This window comes from Sylvia atricapilla, chromosome 17, assembly GCF_009819655.1.
Source record: "Sylvia atricapilla isolate bSylAtr1 chromosome 17, bSylAtr1.pri, whole genome shotgun sequence".
Taxonomy (NCBI): domain Eukaryota; kingdom Metazoa; phylum Chordata; class Aves; order Passeriformes; family Sylviidae; genus Sylvia; species Sylvia atricapilla.
The window spans coordinates 1,322,669-1,346,902 of record NC_089156.1 but is presented as its reverse complement, the minus strand read 5'-3'; the positions used below and the strand labels follow the sequence as shown (position 1 = coordinate 1,346,902).

Here is a 24,234-nt window from a genome sequence, read left to right as displayed (position 1 = left end):
GTCTCAGGAGGGCCGCCCGTGCCTCACAGCGCTTCCCAGCGCCTCAGGGGAGCTCCGCGCTCTTCAGGGCGCCCCAGACGCCTCAGGGCGCCCCACACCCCTCGGGGAGCCCCAATTACCTCAGGGTGCCCCAGACGCCTCAGGGAGCCCCAATTACCTCAGGGCACCCCAAATACCCTCAGGGTGCCCCTCCCGGCCCCGGGGCAAGCCCTCTGTGCCTCTGGGCTCCCCCCGCGGCCCGGGGGTCCCTCAGCGCCGCCGCCGCCCCGGTGCCTCACGGCGCTGCCGTGTGAGGGGCAGCGCCCGGCCCCGTGTGGAGCGCGGCCGGCCCTGGGCTTCCACTCATTAAACCGCCCAGGAACCTCCCCGTCAGAAAGAGGAAGGCCGCCTTTGGAGCCATGGCTGGTATTTTTAAGGGCTGTGGTGCCTCACCTTTCGGACATCAGGCACAAGGGGCAAAGGGAGGGATGTAGGGCTGAGGGTGTTAGGGAGCAGCAAGTTCCTGAGGATGAGATTTGGTTTTCCCCTTTTAATATTAAATTGCTGATAGTTAAGTGATAAGGTGGCTGTAGAGTGTGGGAGTGATGGATCCAGGGCAGCCTGTCCTTCCAGCCCTGGTGAGACACTGATGTCAGATTCTTGTACCTTGTACCTCAACAGCAGAGCCATAATGGGTCAGATTGGTCTGGGTGATGTTTGCTCCTCAGTAAATCAATAAAAACGTGGTATGGTTTATAAAATATGTTTTCTTATACCTTTGTCTCACCCAAATCAGCTTTACTTAGTTAATAACCTCACCCTGTAATTATAACACCTTTGTCTGCTTTGATTGCATTCCAGTCCTGCTCACAGTGCCTAGGTAAAAAAAAGCTACTTTGCTAAAATATTTAACATGTTAAAAATTTTGCAGGTGTGTATTTGTTTAAATATACTTTTATAGCTGTAATCTGTCCTCATTACTAAATGAAGCACTAAATTTAGCATAAAAGCTGTCACCATGTTCCAATCAACATGTCTTAATGACTGCCAACAAATGGAAATGAGGCTTCCACGGGAAAAAAAAAAGGCACAAAAGGTGCAAATGCAGAACAAGGTTGGATCAGCTGAGTTAATAAAGGGTTGCTTTAGGTCAGGAGTTAAGTCACCCCCGTGTTTGTGCTATTACTTTGGTTGTAACTGGGGAAGTGGACTGGCTGCAGCATCCCTCTGGGACCCATTCGTGGTGTTTCCTTTCATTAACATCCCCCATTTACAATGAGATGTGGAGATCTCCCAGCAAGTCATTTTTCAAACCAGTTAACGCAGGCCTTGTTAATTTCAGCTAATGGAAGTTTTTAATCAGGATTGTCAGATGGTGCTAAATCAAACACCTCACTTAAGTGAGAAGCATGGAATATCCAGCGTTATTGCCTGTATCAATCAGCTCTCCATTCTGGTAAAATGAGTATTTTCCTCTTCAATCCAGGCTTGTCTAACTGAAAGAATTTGGACTCTCCTTTGTTTTTCCTTTTTTTTTTTTTTTTTTTTTTTTCCACCTTTCAAGGTGTCCCAGGAGAATCATTCCCTTATTCCAGCCAAGACCGATGTTAGCACGTTTCCTGTTTACCCTTGCTAAAATATTAACTGTTATTGGCAGACCTCCAGTTCTTTCCCATTCCCCCTTCACACTTTCTAATGATTGTAGGAATTAACATTTGTGGTTTGGAATAAGAGAAATGCATTCTGAAGTGGCACCAACTGACACCAGGTGCAGTTGTGGCCCTGAATTTCAAATACTATTGATCATTTACCAGGGAGCAGGTTTCATGCTCTGCAGGCACAGTGCCATGGAGTACCCTTGGATTGCTGTGCTGTACCTGTCCTGCCTGGCAATTAGCTTTCAAACTCTGAGGAATCACGTTCTTACCTTAATGTAGATGAGAAATAGCAGTAACTGTGTTTTCTACGTGTCTCGCACTGTCTTTATTTTTCAGGATTTAGTTACGAGTGGAAGGCAGGCGTTTAAAACACAGGATGGCTACTCAGCAGCTACTCAAGCAAAAGAAAAAGCCCACTAAGGTAAAAAATTAAAATATGATGGTACAGACAATCTTAGCTCTTGGTTTGGGACTTGGCACGCCTGTGCCTGCAGAGGTCAGAACACTTTCTGTTGTCTGCACTGTTCTTAGTTGGATTAATTCCAATTCAGTGAGAGGCAGTGTGGGGCTCTGACATGATTTGACTCAATAAAATGTAGGCTCATTAGGTGTGCACAGACCTTTATTAGCAAGAAGAACAGCAATAAAGTAATAAAAGAACTAAATTCAGTGCAGTGTCCACTGCATTGTTCATGTTGGCATCACAGTGTGCATTTACTGTAGCTTCAGGTGCTGTTTTACAGCTTGGAGTTAAAATCATTCCATTGGCAAGTCAGGCTGCTGCCAGAGCTCAAAACAGCAGCCTTTGGTTCAACAGTGGTTGCCACACCATCCTGGCACTTGTGTGACTTCACAATTAAAGCTGCACAACCTTTTTGAGGGGTGGCTGTCTGTTAAGTGCCAGCATTGGTACAGGGGAGGGGGTGGGAATGTGATAAAGGGGAGGGCACATCCAACCAGTGCACTCTGCATCTCAGTAATGATGTCAGATCTGTTGATCTCTACCCTTAAATCATTTATTCCACCCACCTCAGACACAAGTCTTCCCTGCTTGGCTTAAACACCAGAGAAACCTTAAAATTACATTTCTGAGTTACCCTCTTCCCACCTGCTGAGATTTGTTTCTAAATATAATCTGTGTTACACTTAAGAAAGGGTTATTTCTGGTATTGCTGTGTTTTCCCAGGAAGCAGTGCTGTTCCCTGAGAGCATCACCACAGAGCAGCAGTCCCTGGTGCTGGTGAAAAGGCTCCTGGCCATCTCCATGTCCTGCATAACCTACATGAGGGGGCTGTTTCCAGAGAGCTCCTACGGCACTCGCTATCTGGATGGTAACAGCTGCCCTTTGTGCTGAGTGCTTCTTTCTACTCCCTGCATTTTGCCCACAGCCTGCCTTAGGTGTTATCTTCTGGCTGTGCATGTGTGTGGGTTCACTTTGGGTGGGAGTTGGCCACAAATTGTCAAATCATCTCAAGTCTGCTTGCAGACAGAACTTCTAACAGAGAGCATGGAAGACAACCTTGAGCTCCTGGCTTCTCTTTTGGTGTTCCTCTTGGTTTAGAGTAATTTGTTGGCATTGCCACCCCCATGAATCAGGTCTCAGAGCCAGGAGAGTGACTTAAAAGTCAGAAAGCTTTAAAAATTTACTTTCATTGGAATGTTTTATTTTCTTTTGGATCTTTGAACACATGAGGTTCACATTTTTAGTTTTCACTGGGGGGCTGAAATTAGATTTGTTGGTTTTCATAGAACTGTAGAATGGTTTGGGTTGGATGGGACCTTTTGAAGACCATCAAGTCCAACCCCCTGCCATGGGCAGGGACACCTTCCAGTAGATCAGGTTGCTCCAAGCCCTATCCAACTTGACCTTGAATATTCCAGGAATGGAGCATCCACCTTCTCTCTGGGCAACCTGTGCCAGTGTTTTACCACCCTCATTGCAAAAACTGTACTTTTGTCTAATGTAAATCATCCCTCCTTCAGTTTAAAACAGTTTCATTGTTGGGATTTGGGGTTTTTTTCATGAAAACTATCTCATATGTGCTTTGGGAATCAGAACTTTTTAAGGAAAAGAAGTCAGAACCAAACTCTTGTCACACAATCCCAAGAATTAGTGATGCTTTGATTTGTGAATGTCTTTATGATCATTCAAAGTGTGAAATGTCTCCATGCATTCCAGTCCATTCCGTGTTGTCTCTTATGGCATTAGTTGCCCTGAAACATGTTCACGTGTACTTTGTAGATTTGATTGAGGACATAGAAACCCCAAGTTGGTTCTTGATCCCCTGACCCCAAAAAGCCACTGGTCAAATGTCAGGTCTGTCTAGTGCCTTTTTGATGAGGGGTGGTAATATCTGGCCTGCTCATGTCTTCAGGGGCCCCTTGGTTAAGTCCTAAGGTGTTATTAATCCCCCTTTTCACCTGTAGGACAGATGTGCCTTTTGCCATTCTGAATGCCTGGAAGCACAGGTAGAAGGAGCTGTGTGGAAAAGCTCCACTGAAAGTTTGTTGTGAGCAGTCATTGAGACATCACTTCATGTGGATGTTGATGAAGACTGAATTGCAGAGGACAAGGTGTTAGGGAATGGTCAAGGATGGAGTGGAGAAGAGGAGGGAGGAGAGAATGAAGCTGCTGGTGTTTTGTAATAAAGCTGTAACTTCATCCCTTCTTCTGGTAGAGCCCAGGGCTTCTGAGGAAAGCTCTTGCTTTTTTGCAAACACAGCAGTAAGCCCACCGGGGACTCAGTGAAAGCCCAACATTTCCGCTCAGGAAGGACCTTCAGATAAAGCTTGTATCCAAAAAAGGGAGGATGGACAGGCTTAGTTTCAGTGTTTGCCCAAGAGCTGTGATAAGGATTGTAACTATGTGCTAAATCTGATTTTGCAGACCTCTGTCTAAAAATTCTCCGAGAAGATAAAAGCTGTCTGGGATCACTGCAGATAGTCAAGTGGTAAGTGAGTAACAGCGAAACCAAGACAAGATTGTGCTGAGTAGGAGATATCTGCCCCTGCATTCTTCTTCTTCTTGAACTGGAAAACATTGTGCCCTGGTGCCAGGGGAGCTCCCACTGCAGCTGGGGGTGCTTGGCCCCCCTGTAAGCAGGACAGAATTAGTGACTGAGATCATGTGAGCTCTGTGGAAGTGTTGGCTGCAGTGAGGTCATGGTCAGGCCCCAGAGCACACGCGGCAGCAGAGGTGCAGAGAGAGGGTAAAGACTATCATGAGATCCTTTCTGTTGTGTTTAGTCTTTTCTGGTTTCACTTTGATAGGGATTATTGCACTTGTTTTTCAGTATGTACAATATTTTATCTCCCTCTATAAGGACCCCACAGTTTTCTTCAGGATGTATTTCACAGTTGGCATGTTCCCAACAAGCAGAAAAACTGTCCCTGATGTGCTAAGGAGATACCTTGCTGCACATCCTCTGACCCTAAGAGTAAATATCTGGCCATTGCTGCTTCAAATAATATTTACTACTTTGAAAAAATCCATTGCTGTAAACTCTGCATCAGATAACAAAGATTTACAAGACCAGACATGTCCAGATTGAGCTGAGCTCTGTACAAGGCTGATGGGAAAAGAGCCATCAGAGCTCTGGCTGGGGAACTGGAACAGAGCACTGAGCAGGGATATGCTCAGAGCCAGCCTTTGGCCTCCAGTCCTTGTCTTTATCAGGATTCAAGCAGGCTCTGGACTGACAGGATAATGCCCCAGAAGAATAAACAATTCACAGATCCAGAAAGGAGGATCCTGGCTTCAGGAGTGACCTGAAAAGCACTTCACAAGCCCCAAATGTTGTTGGTTGTGTTGTCTTAATTCCAGAAAAAATGCCCTTTAACCCACATCTAGTGAGCGTGTTTACAGATCAGGAGATAAATGTTGCTGGTTAGTATTAACATGTTTTTTTCCTTGGCAGGATTCAAGGTTGTTTTGATGCTTTGGAGAAGCAGTATGTAAGTGGGGTTTTTTTTAAATTTTTTAATGGAGTGTCCTGTTTCTTCATAAAGTAAGGACAAAACTATCCTTCCATTCCTGCTGTATTTCTGTTGTGTTCTTTGATGCACACAACAACTTTACAGCTGTGAGACAGGGGAAAGACCCCTGCCCCTGAGTATGAGAGTTGGGATTTTATGCCTTGAGCTCAAATCCTGTCCACTTCCTCTGTATCTCCTGTCCGTGGTGTGGGAACCAATGTGCAGCCTGCAGTGGATTTCCCTTAGTTCTGTGCTCTACGTTTGTGTTCTCTGATGTCTGATAGAGACCCTGCCTGGCTGAGATCTGGATCTCCTGCCTGGTTTTGCTTTCTTGAGAGAGATTCTGTGCTTCTGCTGTCCTTCATCTCCTTTTCCCTGATCTTTCCCCTTCATCTCATCTTCTCTAACCCTCCTGGCTTTTCTCTCAGGCTCAGAATTTATCTCTTTTTTTTCCCCCCTTAATTTACCAAATACAGTATGTAACTGCTTCCAGGATAAAACCAGCTAACAAGTGGTAATATTCCTTGCTGATTCTCACATAAAAACTGTCCTGCACAGGAAAAAGCACCAGTTTCTGTCCTCTGTGTCAGCGCTGTTCACCAGCCCAGCTCCTCCAGACCAGGTGGAGCACTGGTCATTCTGGCACTGATGATCTGAGTGTTTCTCAGGCATCAGTAGCACTGTCAGTGTGCACAAGATAATTAACAATGTTGTGAACACAGTTTAGTGCTTGCTGACAGTTCTAGGAGGTATTTAGCCCTTTTTTTATTTATGAGAGACATAAATTAATTGTTTGACAAGGATTAAGGAAAAACTGAGGGACTTAATGCATGTTTTAAGATTATTTTTAAGGGCAGTCCCATGTGCAATTCCTTGACAGAGCATAAATTAAATACCTTTGGGGAATTTCTCAGCAGAAAGCAAATATTAACCTTCAGTAGGGATGGGTGGCCTTGTAAAGAATTTTAAATCAGTATTTGGGGATTTGTTTGAAAGGAGTCCCAAGGGAGATTACTGAGCATGGAGTTGTTTCTTGGGAAACTGTGAATCAAGCCAGGCAAACTGGCCACTAGGTGTTGCTGATGCTGTGCTGGAAAGAATCTGCAAAAAGGGTTTTAACTCCTGGTTTGTTGAGTGTATCTATTCCTTCTCCCTGTGTAGGCAGTCGGGGTTTGATAGGACTTGTTTTTCCTTGACCACTAAGGTTAGATGTTGATTCTGTGTTTTGTTTTGATTTTCCCTCCTTAGCTACACGTGGCTGTCCTTGCAGTAAGTAAATGAATACAAAGTGGTTTTCTCTCCCCTCCCCTGCTTGAAGGAGATACAGAGTCAAGGTTGTGTCAACCCATTTGTGCCTTTTTTAAGAAGAAGCCAAAATGTGTGTGATTTTTAATAGAGCTGTGACTTTCTTAGATACAGTAAATGTGGAGTTCAAGACTGCATGGGAATGTTTTTCTCAGCATGTCAGACTTCTGACTGAGGCCTTATTTGTGTCCTTAAACTCTGAGAGGCACTTGCATGTGATTCCTATCATGGAAGCTGCTGTGTCCTCTCAATTTATCCCTGCAAAAACAGTCCTTATTAATCTGATCCTGGAGAAACCACACACTGGTGGTTCCATAGGCAGCTGTTGCCCCAGGCCCCTGCAAAGCACCAGGAGCTTTGCTCACCATTGACTCTGTGCATCATCTGAGCAGTTGAATCCCAGGCATTAAAAGCTGCCTGTGAGGGTTGGAATGGGAATTAACCTCATTCCTCCAATATTGTGCATGAGTGTCTCCTACCTGTCTTTGAAGTGGTAAGTATTGACTGCTGATAGAGGAAGCTCTTTCCCAGCCATTCCTTTCTCTGATCCCACACTAAAGATAGCAGTCTCTGCTGTAAACTGAAAATATCCTTGTTAGTCACTGGTTTGAGTTGTCCCAGGGAGAATGCCCTCACTGTGCTTTCTTGTAACAGATTTACACCAATCCTGAGGTAAGAAAGAGTCTTAATTAATCTTTGAAGCAGCTGAAGGCATGGGTGAGTACATTTGTATTCAGAGTGGAGTGGAGGCTTAAGTCCTACCCTGACATAGCTCCTTGGTGACCCCATTTCTGTTCCTGTGCCTTCACTCTGGAGTGCCAGCTCAGTGAGCTGCACTGTGATCAAACACCCGGCTGAGGGCCCACCAGGGCCTCAGGCAGGGATGTTAGCAGACAATTAATGGGCATGTTCAGTTTTGGTTTAGTTTCCTAAAGAGAAGAAACGATAAGTTCAACATTACTCATTTGCAAACCACCTTTTTAACATCTCTGATGAAAAGAGCTGGTTTGTCATGCAGAGAAGTGTAGGAGAGAAGTCAGGAATCCCTTCGGACCTGGGTGGATGTGTTGAGTAGTGCCTGTCCTTGGCCTCTTGGTGTTCCCTGTTGTGTTTCTGTTTGGTTTCTGGGGGGTGTGATCCGGGAGTGAGGGTCTGTATCCATGCTGGAGATCAGAGAACGACTTCAGGTCCTTTGCATCTGAACCTGGTTCCAGTTCTGCTGCGTGGCACCTCAGAGTCTGGGGGCAGAGCAGGAGCTGAGCCATGCCAAGGCTGGGATTTGCAAGGAAGGCTCAGAGTTAAGAGCTCAGCTGAGCTCCTACTAATCGACCTCATTGTCTCCGGAAAAAGTGAATTATAGGCATGGAATTGGTGTACAATAGACCCTTTCTCTTGGGGGGAAGCTGACTGTTCTTCCTAATTGTTTTATTCTCTAATTCTTTTAAATGGAAAATCACCCACTATTTTTGTCTACCTCAAAAAGACTCTGAGACGGTGAAATTCAGCAACTTTTTCTCATGCAATATTGTTTGGATTTCCCTGTGGGAAGAGTCCTTCAGGCCCTTGTCCCCATACAGAGCATGGGGCCAGTCTTCTTTGTGACACTTGTCACCTGTGGGACTTCCCAGTTTTCCTTTAGCAAGAGACTCTGGGAGAATTGGCCAGCCCTGGAGCCTTGCTAGAGACTGAAGTTGGAGAGTCAGGCCCACGGAGAAAATGGAAGGAGGAGGCAGGAAGTGTGTGATTCTGTTGTGATTCTTTCAGTGCTAGGTAAGATGTGGCTGCTAAGAGAATTTGCCAAAGCCTGTGCAAGCAATAATAGAGTTAAAATTGTCAGCATGTCACTAAATTAATGCTGTGCTCTGGCAGAGAGTGTGAAAGGACTCTCCAAGCTCAGGACACATCTTGTTTCCTAAAGTGATCCATTTCTGTTTCTTCTCTCTCATGTTACATCTCTAGACAGTCACTGAAATGTATCAATTCAAATTCAAGTACAAAAAGAAGGTGCCCCAGATGGACATCAGCAGGTAAGGATTTGGGTTGATTTCTCAGGGTTGCACTAAAAGCTGTGTTCTTGAAGATTAAGAAGCTGCAGTTTATAACTGCCCAGAGAGGTTGTGGACTCCCCATCCCTGGAAGTGTCCAAAGCTGGGTTGGATGGAGGAACCTACTTTGGTGGAAGGTGTCTGTGCCCGTGGCAGGGGGTGGAGCAAGATGAGCTTTAAGGTCCTTCTGACCCAAACCATCCTGGGATTCTGTGGTTTGAGCAGGTCCAAGTCATTAAGCAGCTGTAAATACCATCGGAGTTGGGGATATTCACCTTACAGGGTATTAACTGCTGAGAGGATGAGCTGGAATGTTCTTACTGAGCACCACGAGGCCCTCAAAGTACACCTGAACCGAGGACAGTTGACAGAAGTGATGCCTCATCAGGAAGGCAATGCAGAAACCAGCCCAGTTGTTGAGCTTGCTGCTGTCTCAGCTAACAACAAGTGTTCTTGTGCTTCCACCAGACAGCCTTGTGCTTTCAGATGAAGCTTGCTCAGGTTTGAGCCCTTTCACCATGATCCTGTGCACAGGATTTTTTTCCCTTGAGCATTTGCATACGTGTTCTGCTTGAGCAGCCCTGCGTGGGTGACCTGAGAGAACTTTCACTTACAATGCCTGAGCTGATGGTGCAAAACCTGGCAGGAAGTAGCAGCTTTTTACCTGTTTTGGCACTCTGTTAAATATTTCAAGCTGTGTTTAGTAGGCTGTAATCCTGTGCCGCTTCAAATAAAAAATGTCAAAGGCCATTGGCTATAGCCAAAGTGAAGAAAAATAATTAACCTATTTTTACTTTGTTCTGCAGTTGCTACTGGTGAAACATGGATCTTGGAACCTGCCTGGACAGCAAGAGAGCTCTGCTGTCTTGTGTGCTCCTCAGGAAGCTCCTCCCCAGCACTCCTGGAGTGTGCCCTTAGCTACTCTTTTTCTAAATACATCCAAATAATTTGTACCATAAGGCAAAATTATTTTCTTTTAGGCAAATCTGAATTATCTCTGAAATGACCTTTTGGCTGTCCCCTCCATTTCTGCTTAGAAGCTGCTGTCCAGTGTCCTCACACTGATGGGAAGAGGAGATCTGGGATTTGAAAGATAATAGATAGTCCTTGGGGTTTTAATCAGCATTACTCATTAATTCCTAGAAATAAGGATAGTCCCCAGATGGAGCTTGGGTCTCCATTGTGTCATGCAGGGAGAGGCCAAGCTGTCTTCCTGTCATGTTTGAATGTGCTCTGAGGCTGCAGAGCCTGTGGCATTGGATTCCTGGGCTCTGTTTCCTCAGGGACTGGCAGTGCTGTGGCAGGCTCATGCATGTCCCTGCAGTCTTTAATAATCCAGAGTTCTGGCATAGATCAGGGAATTGTGTCATCTTTGGTATCAGCTCCTTCAGCTGATAATGCTGCCTTTTACACCTGCAAGCAGTTGTTGTCCTGTGCAAACTTATAGTTAATCACCCTGGGAGAGATGTTTTGTGGGGCTGAAGCGTCACATCCAAGAGGTAAGGGGAAACTTTATCCGAAATGGTCCTTGCCTTATTTTAGATGGATTTTGGAGGAATTCCTTGGCATGGATTCCACTCCTTCCAAGGTTCAGTTCTTTATCTTCTGCTTTTTGACTCCCTCCTGCATCAAATTCTCAGTTTTATTCCCATAGTGAAGCAGTGCTTGACTTGTTAATTCCTATGGATATCTCATTTCTTTTTTTCTTATGATCTTTCCTTTTGCCATTTCTGATCTGCTAATCCCACAGTTTGTAAATGTGATGGATATTCCACTTTAGGCACTGCTAGCATTTTCTCTCACTGTACATTTCTGAACGTGCAGGATTTAATTGAGGACCACAGTGCACATCTAATACCACAGAGTTTGGACTTCATGATCTTAGAGGTCTTTTCCAACCTAAATGATGCTGTGATTCCATACCTTGGGAAGTCAAGCTGTTCCACAGCCACCCCATTTTCATGACCCAAAGAAGCTGAGCTGGAAGGAGGAGTTGGTCTTAATTTGTTCCTTTCTGAGGTTCAGTCAGTCAGGTTTACTCTGAGATATTCTTGGGTTGCTTTTTTACTGCTTTTGATTGTGTTGGGCACCCCTCCAGCCTACGTGTAGTGTCAGGGGTCTTCCAAAGACGTAATGAAGGAGCTACACATCTTTATGACCCCTTCTCATTGAAAGTTAGGGAAGTTCAGGTCCCTTAGTCACACAGTGATTCATCTGCTCTGTCTGAAGTTAGCTGGCTGCTCTGAGTTGCTCATCTCATCTACCTCAGTTTTAATCAAAGAGAAACAAACTCCTCTGTAGTGCCATTCATCCCACTCATGTCACCCATGGGTCTCTGTCTGGGCTGCTGGCTTGGAGCAGCCAGCTGACATTTGGATGGGTGAAGGAGGTGAGAGGAATGCCCCTTCGTCACTGCTGAAAAATGTGCCTCTGAGCTGCTTTTTCTTACATGGAATTGAATGAGAACATGCAATTCACTTCTCTTCAAACACTGCAGAATGGACTTGAAAATAACCCCTGTGATGAATTTGCTTTAGATGGGATCCTCAACTCATTCCTCTCGTTCCTGAAATTGCTTAGGCGAAAGGCACTTGTTTTATGGTCCTTTGATCCAATTTAATCACGTTCAAACAAGTGAGTCATGACATTTGTATAATGGTTGCCCCAGCTCCGAAGTCTGTTCAAATGTAAATGCCAGGCCTCTGAGTTTGGAGGGGTATTCTGCGGATGCCACCCCATCCCTGGAGCCTGTTTCACTTCCCTGTTTATCTGGAAATCACATAAAGACATTGTAGCTTTGTCACTGGTGGTTTCAGACAAGTCAGTGGGTGCTCTGTGTGTGTAATTGGATCGTGAATATTCATGACTGAGGATAACAGATCCATTATTCTTCTTCTGATTGTAGCAACCACAGGGAGTTTGTGGCTGGGCTGTGCAGCAAGGATGTCAAACAGGCCAGCAGGCTCCTGCTCAGAGCCCTGTACCTGCTCATGCAGGACCTCGGGCCACTGCCCAATGACATCACCCTGAGCATGAAACTCCTCTACTACAACGATGGTAGGTGAAGAGAGAGTTTGTGCCTTAGGGAAGAATTCCATCAGTCTCTGTAATAAGTGTGAGCCCTGTGAATAAAATAAAGCATAGAAAAGGTGAAGTGGGAGAAGCTGTTGGCTGACAGCAGTGAGAAATGGTGTAACACAGTAAATCTTCTGATGCACAGGGATGGCAGATGTTTTTAGGAAAGGTCTGAAATCCATATAAGAAACAGAGCTATATGGTGTGAAAGGGAGAAATCCTTCCCTAGGTTACATTTTGGGTTTTGAGTTTGTTTCCTTAAGGAACAAGCAATGTCAGGTTTTGCTCCAGCACTTTAATGGTATTTCAGCATCCTGAAGTAATTTTTCCTTTGAGCTCCCTCATAACATTTGCTCAGCTCATTTTACCCTTTGCACTCTGTTCCTTCCTCCTAAAGAAAACAAAATGGAAAAAAAAAACCAAAAAACCTGGAATATTTTTAGTAGTCAATGATACTCGAAGCTGGTTGATAATTGTTCTTTCTAAATCAGACTAAGGAGAGATGGAACTCAGTTTCCCTGACCTGATGAAGTTCCCTCTCCCTGTGCAGTCACTCCCAAGGATTATCAGCCCCCTGGCTTCAAGGAAGATGACAGGCCTGGTGACATGCTGTTTGCTGGGGATCCCGTCAATCTGAGAGTGGGCTCAGTCTCCACTGACTTCCACCTCATGAAAGTCAGAGTGACAACTGAGAAGAAGAGGGTGAGGAAGGCTGACAGCAGTCTGATCCAGAAGAATGGCCCTACTGAGATCTCCCACCAAGGGCTGGACTGCGAGGAGGAGGAGGAGGAGGAGAGGACAGAGGTATAGAAATAGTTCTCTTTGATTCTCGCTAGAAGAATAAAACTTATCTAGCAAAAACCTCCTTAAAAGAAACATTTTATTTATGGATTTACCGCCTAGGTGTATTTTTTAGGTTATATTATTAAGACAAAGCATAATTCGCTTTACAGGTTCACCCTTGCCCTGTCAGAGCAGATTCAAATGAGCATGAAGCAGACAAAAAAGACACCCATCCAGGCAGGAAAACAGAAGCACCTTCTTTTTGCCTTGAAGATACAGGTAAATAAAATGCCCAGTTTCAAAACTGAATGAGCTTCTGCTTCTGATTTTATCCCAGTATAATGTATTCCACACAATGTCTTGGTATGGCCTTTCAGTGCTGTTAATAGCAGTAAGTTATTTGAGACATTAGAGGAAAAAATTGTTCGCTGTGATGGTGGGGAGGGCCTGGCACAGGGTGCCCAGAGAAGGTGTTCCTGGAAGTGTCCAAGGCCAGGTTGATCAAGGCTTGGAGCAACCTGGGCTAGTGGAAGGTGTCCCTGCCCATGGTAGGGTGTGGGACTGGGTTGGTTTTAAGGTCTCTTCCCATTCAATCCATTCCCTGATTCTGTGATTCTTGAATATTTAGATTTTGGATGAGCAGAATTTGTCAGGCTGTTTGAATTTTGTGTCAAAACAGACCAAACTGTAACAAAGGGCTGGTTGATTATGCTTGGTTTGTTAATAGAAACGTTTAATTTTGTATCAGTATCTTTGCACTTCTTTATCTCAGCAGTTTTTTTGAGATATGGAGGAAATGCCCAGATCATCAAAACTGAGTTACGTTATCTCCATGTTCAACAAAGCTCTTTTCCTTTAGCTGTTACAGTTTGACTTTTGCTGATAACTTCCATGTGAGAAAACATTCATGAAAGTACATGAGAAAAAAAAAAGCCTTTTCTGTGGCTTTAATCAACCCAGCCTCTGCTATACCATACTGTGTTTGATCTTCGAGGCTCTGGGATATAGCCTGTGGAACAATACCATCTAGTGACAAAATGGTAAATAGCATTCCTGGGGTTGCCTGGCAGTAGGATAAAGCAGCTTCCCTGCCTGAGAAATCACCTTTGCAGGTCTTTCCCCTGCAGATTCCCCGATGACTAATAAGGAATTAACTCATCCTGCCACCTTTGTTGCTCTGGGGATTTTAACAGGATCCTCCTCCTCTAAGCAGTTGTATGATCTCATGAAACTGGGGCACTTTGGACACCCCCTCAAATTTTATTGAAACTGCCTCAAAGGTTAATAAATATTAACCAGGGGAGATCTCCCATCCTTTCCCCCACCCCTCACACTTAGGACATGTCTAGACATAAGCTTTTTTTCCTTAGATCCAGGTTAAAAAGGAGATTATAATTGATAGAACTCTGCAAGCTGATGTTCAGATGACACTTCTTGCTGAAATCTCTCTTCCTAGGAATAAACTGCCACTGCTGGCAGTGTCTGAGAGCAAAGCTTACACAATTCCATGGGATTTTTGCCTCAGTGGTTTAGTCAGGCTTCCAGATTTTTTTTTTTCTTTTAATGAAGCACTTTGCAGCTAATTTTGCTTTGCTGTTTGGGTTGCAGGTAGGAAGAATAAGAGGGAAATAAAGGAGATGGACAGGATGCCTTGCTCAAGGGCATATCAGCAGGTGAGGAAGCTTTAGTGGTTCTGAGATACTCCAGGCACAGGGGAATTCACTGCCATGGATCATTGCATCACCAAAGATGACAAAATTCACTAACATTAGTGGATTTATTGTGCAGGGTCACAGTGCATAGAGGCTACAGAGTAGCAGAGGGATGTAAACATAAACTGGAAGCATTTAGGAAGAAGCTTTCCATGATCAGTTTATTTCCTCCACCCAATAACAGAATTTGATTCTGTTCTCTGGAGCTGATACCTGTGAGTAACACACACAGACTAAGCCTTTCTCTGCCCCAGCCAGGCTGGTTTACCTGTGGGATAATGGCTCTGAAATCACCACCCTGTTTTAGGTTTGAAGGGTGTATTTTTTGCCTAATATGGTCTTCACCTCTTCCCTCTTGCTTCCAAGCTTTCTTTACAGTGAGTCACAGGTACCTAATATATCCTGTCCCATTTTGGTTTCCCCTCTGGAGTAGGAAGAATTGTCCCCTCGAGGTACTGATCTCTTTTTTGATGGTTGTGGGGCAACCCAAAGAATTAGGATAGACCAGGTAGGTTGTTTTAGATAAGTAAAAAATTAATCCCACCCTGAAGGCTGCCCAGCCAAACCCTGAGTCACCACCAGAGCCCAAACTCATGGGCATGTGCAGAGGTTTGTTCAGTGACATGGCAAATCTCTGAATACCACCAGACTTGCCACTTGATCCTCCTCCCATTCAAATTAGCTGAGAATCATGTGAGCCTGAATGGTCAGAAACTGCATCTTTACAGGATAAGTTAACGAGAGTAGGAAATTGCTACTAAAATTTTCCCCGCCTCTGTTGAAAAGAATCCCGGGGTGTCTAACCCAGACAGCAACTGCAGACTGCAACTCACCCTGTCATTCTAAAGGCATCTGCGAGGTATTTGCCTTGACTCTGGATCTTAGAAGTGAACTTCTGTGCCTAGGCTGGTATTTTTCAAACTTTAACCACATTTTTTTTTCTGTGTCACATCCTCCGCTTTCCTTCTGATCATTGTTTATTCTGTCGTCTGTGAAAACAGGAGCCTTTTTTGTTTGCAGCTCATGGTTGCCCCACTGATTCATGCTCTGACCTTCGTTTGGGGCTGTCACGATGGCAGCAGAGCACCAGACACCTCTCTCAGCATGTGCATTTCATTAGAATCCGGTAGCAGGAGTGAGAGTGTCTGAAGGTGGTGGAAACAGTATTAGTTGCTGAAAAATGGAAGAATCACTTTATCCATCATGTGCTTCCAAAGACTTGAAAAAAAATTCCAAGCCCTGGGAGTTTCTTTTCTTAATGTATTCTTTGATGCTATTTTTAAAACCTCATAGCTTAGAAGCTGGCTAATATTTCACCCAGTTTAGGGAAAAACAAAGTCAAGCCAGTAGATAGAATCATCACTGTAAAGCCTGTGCTAATAAAAATTTGACACTCTTTTCCATATGAGAGGGACTTTCCCTTCTTTTCTGGAGGAAGTGGTTAAAACAAATGACCATTGTGTAGCCCATGTGAATCAGGAAGCCAAGCTGGTGGGTGAAGTTTGTCCTAAAAAATGAGGATAAGCTGGGATGGATGGGAAGTCTGAGTTAGGTGTTGTCTGACAGGGTCAGGTGTAGGTGAGGTGAGGAGGAGCAGACCTGGTGGGGTGTGGATGTGAACACTTTGTTGCCATGCAGATACTATTAATAGTGTTTTCCAGCTCTTGGGTTGGGGTGGGAATGCCAAAATTTTCTGAACTAACCGGAACAATTTGAAGTGTCACAGAAGATTGCTGTTTGCAAAAGGATTTGATATTCAAGAAGTTCTGAGTTTGAAACTGTTACCCACGGTCACAAGTTGCTTTTGGAAAAGTGGGTGAGCATATTTCTGCTCTTCAGCTGGAGTGAATCCTTCTGATTGCTTGGTTACCAAAAATAAAAACTGGAATTGAGTTTATTGGCCATTATCTTGCTGACCTAGAGCTCTTCAGAAAAACCAGGAATGAAAGTATTAAAGGCTTATTTTTGTCTAATCGACATGGGAGAGGCGAAGGATGTGGATCTGCCAAAAGAGAAGCAGCTCTTACTGCCCAGTGAGAACTAGAACTGGCCTTTAGGAGTGGTCATAGAGTGTCTCTGGCAGAGGGCTTTGCAGGTTGGGGAAAAATTTCCATGTACTCCACTGGCTTCTTATCTGCCATCTCTTGATTGATGATCCTTGGGATCAAATGAGAGATTGCCCTTTCCCAGCAGAGCATCTCTGCACTTAATCATCCAGAGTTAGGCACCAGCATGTAAATTAGCTCACCTCTCCTGGCTTCAGGAGCTTTCTGATTGCATCAGTCAAGGGTTTGTCCTCCTGTGCTATCTTTGTGCATCTTCCTTCTTTCCACTGGCATTTTAGGAGCTGTGAAGAGTTGGGGGAAATAGAGAATTGCTGCCCATTGGTTTAACTTATAGAAATATGCTGGTGAGAATGAGGTCCTGCACTGAACTTGGGATAACTTCTGAGTTCTTCAGCAAACTCTTCTATCCTCTTGTAAAGAACATCCTTTAATGTCCTTGTCCTGAAAATTGATTTTGGTCAGCTTCGTCTTCGTGTAAGCAAACATGCTGCAGTGGAATGAGTTTGGAATGAAACAGAACTAAAAGATGAGTAAAATCTGACCATATGAACGCCTCTGCAGACTTTTATCTCCCATCAGGAAGCTGTGGGCTGAAGTTCTGGGGTGGTCCTTGGAGCACAGTCTCAGTGCACAGAGAGGCAGCCGTGCAGGGAGCCCTGGCTCGCCCTGAGCTGGGAATGGTGTGGCTGTATCAGCACAGCACCAGGCAGCTCTGCCTCCCAAGTTTCTGGCTTCGTCAGCTGCTGCCAGACACTGCTCCTGCTGCTGGGCTGGCCATGCTTGCAGACTGCTGTGGGACATGAGGGAGCATGTTGAAACTTGGCATTGTGTGGGCATCCCAGTGGGATCAGTGATGGCTGAGGGATTCTGCTCTGGTATTCACTGGCTGCTGTAGGCAGGCTCCTGCCATGTGGATCAGCTCTCCTGATGGGAGCTGTCTGCAACTGCGATGTCAGGGGAGAGGTTCATACCTAAGTGTTGTGAATCAAGGCTGCTTGAGGCCTCTGAGGACAGTCTGTCTGGCCTCCAGCTGCTGCTCCTTGTGCAGAGGACTTGGCTACCTGGCCATGCGCTCTTTCTCCACGGGATAGTGTGGACACAGACTTTCATGGATGATGCAGTAATACCTGTAATACCTGAAGTCTGGTGTGCCAGGGATCAATGTCAGTTACCATTGCAGAGACCTCAGAGCCCCTTCCAGTGCCCAAAGGGACTCTGAGAGAACTGGAGAGGGACTGGGGACAAGGGCTGGAGGCACCAGACACAGGGAATGGCTTCCCAGTGCCAGAGGGCAGGGCTGGATGGGATACTGGGCAGGAATTGTTCCCTGGCAGGGTGGGCAGGCCCTGGCACAGGGTGCCCAGAGCAGCTGTGGCTGCCCCTGGATCCCTGGCAGTGCCCAAGGCCAGGCTGGACACGGGGACTTGGAGCAGCCTGGGACAGTGGGAGGTGTCCCTGCCTGTGGCAGGGGTGGGAATGAGATGACCTTTAAGATGCCTTCCAGCCCAAACCATTCCACAGCTCCTGTGCCCTGCTGAGCTGCAGTGTTGTACACAGCTTCTTTCTGGCAGTAAAGGTCAGCACAAGTGTGTTCAACTGCAGAACAACAGCTTGGAGATCAAGACCTTTGTTGTCTGATTTTTCCCAGGCAAACCACATTCAGAAGTGCCATGACAGAAGGCAATTGAAGGATGAAACCTGCCATGTGCAGAGCAATAGGAAAGCATTTTTCTGTGGCAATGTCATTATCTTGAACTTTTGCAGAAGAGAAAAAAAGCAGCAAGGTTTATCTCTGTCTGTCTATCAAGAGAGCTGTATCTGATGAGAAGTTCCCAGAACATTTTCTCCTCCAAACCAGCTGAAGCTACACAGACCCAAGCAATGAAGAGAGAAAGATTCAGAGATGAGCTTGCCTCTCCTTCCTCTGAGCTCAGGCCATGCTGGGAGGAGTGAGACAGGGAGGTCAGGAAATTCCTGGCTTCTCTCAGTTCACGTCAGATCCTTAGCTGTATCTAGGGGCCATTCATCCCTTCCATGAGTTATCCCTGTCTAGCATGCAGGAAACAGTTTCCTAGTGATCTCTGCGTGCAGAGGTGAGGCCTGTCACCCCACGGATCCAGGGAGATTTAACCCTTGCATCCTCAGATTCCCTGGGAGCTCCCCCAGGGACATCTGCAGGAAGACATGGCGCTTCCATGCTGCTGTGCATTCCAGCAGCCAGACCCTCTGGAGAAATCCACACAAATTAAGATTGGACACAAATAATATCCCATGAGGGGCTGCTGGGTAGCAGCCTAGTAGACAGGAGTGTCCATTGTCTTTTTCCCCTCAGTTACAGAGTTGGAATCAGGATTCTGGGAAGTTATTGTGATTCAATGAGAATGTCCATCACAGAAGTGGACAGTGTGATTGAGGGCCCTGGAGGAGATTAGCAGGAGAGGTGTTGATACTTTTGTCTTCTGACAGGAATTTTTGCAGCATTTTTTTAATGCTCTGGAAGGATCTGTTCATTAATCCTTTAAAATCTACAAGATTTTACACACGAGATGCAGAATGGGACATGAGACAAGAGTGGCACTGAATGACAAAGGTTTTATCAGGAGCTGAGGAAAAGGAAGAGGACTGGTGATAGTCAGTGATGTGTAGGTGTGGTTTCCTAGCCACAAAAACGTGGCAGCTTTCTGCAGCAGCACCACACTGAGGGTCTTGCATTGTTCCACCTGCGTAAGTCGGCTTCCACACTAACCAGTGTGATCCTCCAGCATAGATGGAAATCAGGATGGATTCCACTGATGTCAGTGTGACCATGGCACTGGAAACTGATGGGCGCCCAGGGCACTGGAAACTGATGGGCGCCCAGGGCTGGGGTTTAACCACAGAGCCACCCCTGCACAGCCTCCAGGGTCAGTAGGGCCAGCAGGGCCAACCGACCTGCGGAGAGCACAGGGAAAAGGAGAACATTCCTCAAGGTCTTGTCCTCTCAGCTGGTAAGTATCTCCAAGGCAGAAGGCTCCACAACCTCCCTAGATGACTTTGACCACTACTTGGTTGCCCTCACAGTAAAAAACTATAGAGTTTGTCCTTATATTTAAATAGAATTTCTTCTATTTCCCTGAAAGTGCTCAAGGCCAGGTTAGATGGAGCATGGAGCAACCTGGGCTAGTGGAAAGTGTTCCTGCTCACATCAGGGGAGTGGAATGAGATGTGCTTTAAGACCAATTCCAACAGAAACCATTCTGGGAATCTGATTCTGTGGTTTCAGTTCATGTCCATCTCCTCTCATCCTTTCGCTGACACCGTGATGTGTCCTGTGACCCTGGATTTTTGCTGTGCTTCAGAGCACAGAGCAGCCAGCTGTCAGTGAGCAGGCAGGAACTAAGTCTTAGGGGACCAGTGTGAACCAGTTCAGGTTGATTTTTGGAAATTACAAGAGTTTGCTGTGCTGTTGAGTCAGTGGTAGCTGCAGCTGAAATCACAGGATGCCTCAGGTCGCTCTGATTAACATCCCTGATGATGAGAGTCCCCTCCACAGACTGTGTTGTCTTGACACCTGAGGGTCACTCTGCCTTATTTCAGCAGTTCAGTCTTGTATCTCAGCCCTTATTCTTCCAGCTTGCTCGATGGAACTGCACTTCTTTTGACATTCATGTGCTTGTGAATTTGTGGGGATAGTTACAAGGTACCAAACAAAACCCTCCGTGTCCTGTACAAAGGGAACTCTTCTGAGGGCATAAAATTTGCCAAGTGCCAAACCCCAGCATGGGGCAGCAGGGACAAAGAGGGACACAGCCGAATGCCCTTGTGCAATTTTAGCTGTTCTGCATAGGATGCCTTGGGAAGCAAAACATGTCAGGAGAGCTGTAAATTTTCTTCAATTTGTGCTGGGAATTTTTGGCCGGAATACGTGGGGACACTGGGGACTGCAAATTGCAGAGCACAAAACTGGGTCCTGATTGTGTCTATCTAAGAATAGCAGTGTGGCTGTGGTCTGCTCACTCTGCTTCGTCCACCAGTCTGCCTTGGGAAGGCTTTAATCTAAGTCTAATCTATTTTTAGCCTAGTATCTTCTCCAGACAACGCGCAGCTGTCCTGTGAGTTTTTTGCCAGAAATTAGTAACACTTGTATGATTCACAAGTTAGCTGTAGCTCCACAGGAAAACTCCTGTGGCAAAATACTGCTTTTCTACACGTAGTAAAACAGGAGATTCAAACTCACTGTGTGTTCATGGTATGACCCAGACCCTGAACTCTGCCTTGGACTCAGAGTCAGGAGGTCACGGGGCTGCTGCTGCCTTTGCTGCTTGCTCTAGACTTGTCCCACCTGTCAGCATGGTCCCATTTGAGGGTGAGGGTGCGAGGGGGTGCACGTTGTCCTACCTGCTTTTACAGCACCTGGCTCATCTGTGGGGCTGAGGTTGTGTAAGAGGAAAAGCAGCATTACTACAGCCCAAGCTCTGACATCAGTTATTCAAGTGAAGCATCCCAGTACATGGGAAAAATTAGAATTAATGAACTTCTGGAGGCTTTGATTGTATGTTTAATCAATGGGAGGGATTTCCTGCTTCTCACCACACCATTGAGGAGGTTTACTTTCTGCTTCAAGTCAAATAAGAACACGTCAGATCTGACTTAATCCCCTTTAGAGCAGCTTTTCTGGGGAAGAAGCTGGAGTGTTTGGTTAAGGATGGGAGCTGAAGTTGGGTTTGGGGTCGGTTACTGGCTCTGAGCTCCTACGTGAGCTTGGGCAGGGACAGGCCAGGACACGTTGGACACGTTGGCTTTGGTGAAATACCTCTCACTGTTGACATCTGATTCATTGCATGGGTGAATAGTGCTTCCCTGGAGCCCTCCATGGCTTCCTTGGATGTTTTCACTCCTCATCTCAGGTTCCTGTGAGGTGCTCGTGCTGCCTGTGGTAAAGGGCAGGAGGACTGGGAGGAGCTGGAGTGCAAGCAGCTGCTCATTGTGGCTGTTTCTCCACCTCACAAGTATCCCATCCATGCAGGAAATTCTGGAGGAATAGCTAAGGGGTAAAACGTTCACTAAGTAGCTTTTTGGGCTGTGGAAGATCCATTCCTCAGTAGAGGGAATTAAAGCACCAGCTCTAGCTAGGTTTGGGTTAAAACAGAGGGAGAGCTGCCTCATGCAGGTGATAGGGCTGGGAGACTGGGAATTGTGCCCCTGCTTTGTCATGTGGCCAGCAGGACAGGGTACAAACCCTGCAGCTGTGTTAACACTGCAGAGGTTTTGGATGCAGTGTTCCCTCTGCTGAGCCCTTCACTTAAAAAAAAAAAAAAAAAAAAAACGGAAACAGGTTAAAACTATGCCTGGGAGAGGAAGGTAAATAGCTGCCAAAAATGCCAGTTGGAGCAACTGAATATCACGTGAGGAGCTGTGACACAAAGCCACTCATGGCTCTGTCCTCAAGCAAACACACCATGGGCAGCCTTGGAAACCTCTGTCAGCCTGATAGTGCAGGATGAGGGAGAACCTGTCCAGCCCACTTTGGCATGTTCTTGTTTTCTCTGGTTTTAGGGAAAGGAAATTGTCCTTTTGCATTAAGCAACATTGTATTGCTCATAATGAAGAGGAGGGAAGAAAAACAATATGAAACACGATAGAGAGGCGAAGTGAGGCTGTTTCAAAGTATTTTGCTGTTAATCCCTAATCAGAGCTATTTCACACATTAGAAAGCCCTTTGCTATGCAGAGATTGCCGAAGCCTCATTCCAAGGTCAGATGGAAAGCAAGCCTTGGTGACGTGAGCGGGGAATTCTATAATGACCACATCTTGTAATCTGGAGACCTTGTGCTCATCACCGGGATGTGCTCTGGAACAGCTCTTTGTTAACTCCTTGCGCTTCCCCTGCTGCAGTTCCCAGGGCTCCTAGTGCCTGGCAGTGACACTAGAGGGAGGTACTCCTGTTTGGGAGCAGGAATTCTCTTAGCACTTCTTTCCCTTTCCATTCACCTCGCTGTCATCCAAGTGAACTTTGTTTTGGAGGAGAAGCTCTGTGCCGTGGTGTGTCCCCTCAGCTCCAGTGAGAGAGGCCACATTGCCAGACTGTGCTTTGTCCCTTCTGGGTGGGCGACAACACACGTTGCTCTCAGCAGCTCCGGATTATTATTGTAGAAATGCAAATATGTGACATGATAAGGAGGATAAGTGAGTTTGTCCCCTGGCGCAGCCAACACTTCAGCTGTCGTCCTGGCTGTCCATCTCCCTGTGGTCTGTCTGAAGTGTCTGTTCCATTGACTCACTTATATTCTCACATATATTTATCTCTGCTTTTTAACCTCTTGGTTTGCAGGCTGAGTATTTCTGGGAGAGGTTTGTATCTTTCTAGAGGGAAATTAAGCCTTTTGGGGAAAAGCTCGCTTGGCTTAGTTATTTTACACAGACTCACAGGTAGTTTTGAAGCCGGAGATTGATCAGCTCACACTAAATTCCCTGATGTACAAGCAAAGGGACTGTGTGTCTTCTCCTGAATGGCCATGACCACAAATTTGACCTAAGTGCCCCCTTCTTTTTCATGTGTTATGATTATCTGAGGCTGGTGGAGAATAAAACGCCCTATCAGCTATTATATTCCTCAAAGGTCTCCTTGCTCCTGCTATTTTCTGTCAGTGATGGGGAGATGGGTCCTGTCCCCTTGCCACCAAACCCATTCCCTGTCCCTGAAGCTGAACCTGTTGCTTGCACAACTCTTACATTCCCAGCTCCATCCAATACTCCAAGTTTTGATTCCTTGCCTAATTGTTTTTCTGGAGAACAGGATCACACTGAGCAAAGCCAAGAGGATCCAGGCACACACATGACACTTTTGGAAGCTGTACTTTTAAACCCATGTTGCAGGAGTGTGCCCTGTGAGAATGATGCTTGTTTCTGATGGTTGTTACAGATAAACCTCCTGAACCTTGCCTTCAGCCAGGAAGAGGTGGTAGGACCCGAGAAGAAAAGGAAGATCAGTGAGCCAGAGAAGCTTCCTCTGAATGGCAGGAAATTATGTTTGTTCTGACAGACAGTACGTTTGGAAGCTGTGAGTTTGCACTGTCATCTGACTGGTACAGACCAGTGTCTAACTCTTCCCCATCCCATGTGTATTTCTGCATGTTTATTTGTCTCGTGAAAACTCTGGATTGCCAAGAGACAACAAACCCCAGAACTGTCATGGTATTGTCAACTAGCTGCACTTGTTTAATGTTCTTAAGCTGAGGATTTATCATTCCACATGAATGGTGTCTGTGTGCTTCTTTCTGCCTCTTTCCTTCACACCCCCTGCCCCTCACTGAATAAATCCCCTCCTCTGGGGCTGGACTGTCCTGTGCCACTCTGTCACCCCTATTTAATGGCACTATTTCCAGATGAACTCTGAGGTATCAATGCCAGCAGGCAGCATGTCTTATGATCCACCACATTGTGCTTAACTTCATCCTTTCTGCTGTTTCCGAAGCTTAGATTCTTTTTTCAAAGAAGGGTCTTATCTCTATTGAGGGCAGAGATAAACTAATCTGTACACATTTTCTGCTGGTGCTGGATGTTTAGGTTTTTCTTCTGACTCTGCAAGTAGCGTTGCCAGGACTGTATTATCAGCTTATTTCTAAACCAGCACCCCACAGTGTGCAGAGGAGCTCAG

The 24,234-nt window shown here is 45.8% G+C and overlaps 1 protein-coding gene across 1 annotated transcript; it reads left to right on the top strand.

Moving 5' to 3' along the window:
• Window positions 1-1,802: 1,802 nt before the first annotated feature.
• HORMAD2 (HORMA domain containing 2) lies at window positions 1,803-23,834 on the top strand. Its single transcript, XM_066331130.1, has 12 exons — window positions 1,803-2,058; window positions 2,824-2,968; window positions 4,525-4,588; window positions 5,555-5,591; window positions 6,861-6,881; window positions 7,572-7,589; window positions 8,877-8,944; window positions 11,868-12,019; window positions 12,588-12,841; window positions 12,991-13,099; window positions 14,429-14,493; window positions 23,500-23,834. The coding sequence occupies exons 1-12, from the start codon at window positions 2,014-2,016 to the stop codon at window positions 23,614-23,616; spliced, it is 1,095 nt and encodes a 364-aa protein (XP_066187227.1). The 5' UTR covers window positions 1,803-2,013; the 3' UTR covers window positions 23,617-23,834.
• Window positions 23,835-24,234: the final 400 nt, after the last annotated feature.